The sequence below is a fragment of the Octopus bimaculoides genome, chromosome 6 (assembly GCF_001194135.2).
Source record: "Octopus bimaculoides isolate UCB-OBI-ISO-001 chromosome 6, ASM119413v2, whole genome shotgun sequence".
Taxonomy (NCBI): Eukaryota; Metazoa; Mollusca; class Cephalopoda; order Octopoda; family Octopodidae; genus Octopus; species Octopus bimaculoides.
This window is the reverse complement of record NC_068986.1, coordinates 84,847,176-84,850,162: the sequence shown is the minus strand read 5'-3', so window position 1 is coordinate 84,850,162 and position 2,987 is coordinate 84,847,176. Positions and strand designations below refer to the sequence as shown.

General features: G+C 31.7%; 1 protein-coding gene across 1 annotated transcript in view; it reads right to left on the bottom strand.

Annotated features, from left to right (window-relative positions):
* LOC106877398 (mucin-4) overlaps window positions 1–2,987 on the bottom strand; it is a 49,009-nt gene that overhangs the window by 7,893 nt on the left and 38,129 nt on the right. Inside the window, exons 17-19 of the mRNA XM_014926292.2 lie at window positions 1,589–1,705; window positions 1,209–1,322; window positions 527–781 (exon numbers count right to left, since the gene is read on the bottom strand). Of these exons, the coding sequence (XP_014781778.2) occupies window positions 527–781; window positions 1,209–1,322; window positions 1,589–1,705 (486 nt within the window). The remainder of the gene's footprint in view (window positions 1–526; window positions 782–1,208; window positions 1,323–1,588; window positions 1,706–2,987) is intronic.

The window sequence follows — 2,987 nt, the reverse complement described above, 5'->3', positions numbered from 1 at the left end:
CAGGACTTACAAATATATATAACATACAGAAAATTGCACTACTGGGCACTGCACACATCCTACGCAAAACACTTTCAATACAGTAACCATAAGAGCATCACAGCAAACCACAGCACACACCCAAGGCACACAGAGCTGCGCTCGGTAGTGAAGTGAAAGCACGTTATAAAAATAAAACTACCGAATAATAATAATAATAATAATAATAATAATAATAATAATAATAATAATAATAATAATAATAACACTCCTTTCTACTATATGCACAAGTCCTGAAATTGTGGGTACACGGACTAGTCAATTACCTCAGTATGTAACTAGTATTTAATTCATTGACTCCGAAAGGATGAAAGACAAAGTCGACCGCGGGGGAATTTGAACTGAGGGTTTAAAGACAGACGAAATGCCGCTAAACATTTCCCAGCATAGTAATGACTCTGCCAGCTCGCCACCCTTATGAAATCTTTGCATTATAATGAGCAAATGAACATACAAATTTCAATAAAATTTCAAAATTCATACCAACCTACGCACGTATTTTCTTCCTTTTTGTACCCTGATTGGCATTTGCATTCGTAAGTTCCATTCTGGTTTCCACAAATTTCATTTGCAGAGCAGACACTTGCATTTTGACATTCGTCAATATCAGTTTCACATGTTTTATTTTTCCAACCTTCATTGCAGATACATCCACTTACTTTATCACATCTTTCAGTTGATTTCTCGTTACACATGTTACAATCTCCTTCGCATTTCTCACCAAAATGATTTTCATCACAATCTACCGACAAAAGCATAACAAATATATATAACACATATAAAAGTATAATAAAATATATATGAAATATTACCCTCATAAATTCATAATTTATAGAATAATTCTAGACTACTAAATGAAGTTAAATTTAAAGAAATGCTTGATTTCATTTTTTTTTTTAGGCAAACAATTTTTTAATAGCAAAAATATCAAGAACATATGCATAGACACCCACTAGGTTAAATTGCATAAAGAGCAGTAATCATAAAACATTAAACGCGTAGCAGAAATATTATAGAAAGAATATAATGAAAGATGCGAAAGATTGGAACATATTGGCATATAAATAACGAAGCAACGAAAATAACAGCTCGACTTAATATAAATATTGTATATTGTGGTATAGTCGATCCATTCCATTAAGTAATCATTTTAGCAGAAATACACTTACCAACACATTTAGTTGATTGGAACACCTTTTTCCCGGGAGGACAGCTACATTCAAATGTGCCATTAAGGTTCCTACATGTACCTTCACAGGGATCCTTCTGACATTCATCGATATCTAAATCGTAGAGTGAATAGTACATTTAATTTAAAGATTATTTGAAAAAGAAAATATTCAATACATATATATATATATATATATTTCTGATCCCGAAATACAACGAAATATTAATAGTTGCAATTATTGATATCTTCGTGGAATGCTGCAGTAATTCATGGTAGTATATCTATACTTTGAAATTATGCTAATAAATATGATTTGAACAACAAACAAGGGAATATAACATATACAATGCAACGTCTTTTATAGTAAATATTACTTACCAACACAAGAGGAATTATTTGTTAAATTGTAACCGATATTACAAAAACACTCAGGTTTTCCGTTCACCACATTACATCCATCAGTTCCATTGCATTCGTTAAAACAAATAGAGTTACCTGCAATAGAAAGTAAACCATAAAAATCCTTTACTTACATATATGGTCTATGTAAAGGCACATGCGTGCATAAACGCAATCTCTCGTTTGAAGGCCTAAGTAACCACTACACCAAAGTAATAAACAATTCTCATCTGTTCAAGTAAGCATAGGTGATTCAGGTCATTAACTACACTGAGAATCAGTCAGTGCCATTTGCTGAATTTAACTCATTTCATCTATGGACGATATTACATCTTACACTCTTATGTCGATTTGATCAATGGCTAATGATTCACTGTGTGATGTTGTAGAGCCAAAGAATTTCTCTCGCTTATATATTGTATGTGTCCAACAGATTCCGTCAAACTGTTCATTTAGTATTCCGTCAAACATTTGGTGTCCACAGGAAATGGTGAGCTATTTTTCTAGAAAACTGGCCATATTTTGTATAATTCCGTAGCTGACAATCCGAAAATATGCAGAAAATTTTAAAATCCGTTTATGAGAAATCTACAGTGTAGGTACTCTTTCTGATCTCTTCTAATTGGAATGTTTCATTTTTGTTGTATTTCTAGGAACCTCATTTTAAAATTCTATGTCTTTCAGTTTAAATGATTTGAGACATTCGTTCTATTACTCATTAACAAGTAAAACATTTCCTTTCATGTATATATAGCTTGCATTATTGAAAATTTGGGTCCAGGTTTTACATTTTTCTTGAACAGAGAAATTTTCCTATCACTTCTAGCCAAAAAAATCATTTTGAAATTATTGTTTCGTGAAAGTCTGGATGGAACACGATTTATTGTTGCAGAGTGCAATTCTACGGACCCCTCTGGACTTATTTATCATAGGTTCAACAAGAAATTTGTCTAACAAAATTGTCAGCATTACCTTCACAGAAGGCTAGTGACTGTTTTATTTTAGTGTGATGGTAACATCTAAACTATTTCAGACTTTGGTTTGGTGGAATATGATTTGTTCCATGAACAGTATTTATGAAAATTCAAATAGATATTCTGTCTATTCAGTAGCATTCTGTCGGATAGTTTGATTTCAAGGAACTGAAATATTCTAAGGAAGATTTAATGATAGGTTGGTGTCGTGGTAATATCTTTTTTAAGTTATAATCAAATCATCTTCAAAAAATTGTTATGATCTGCATTGGACAACGTACCAGGATGCTTTACATATAACGACATTTATTTAGGTTACGTGCACCGTTAGTGACTCAGGAAAATAGTTTCAGAGCGATACGTTATATATATATATATATATATATATATATATATATATATAT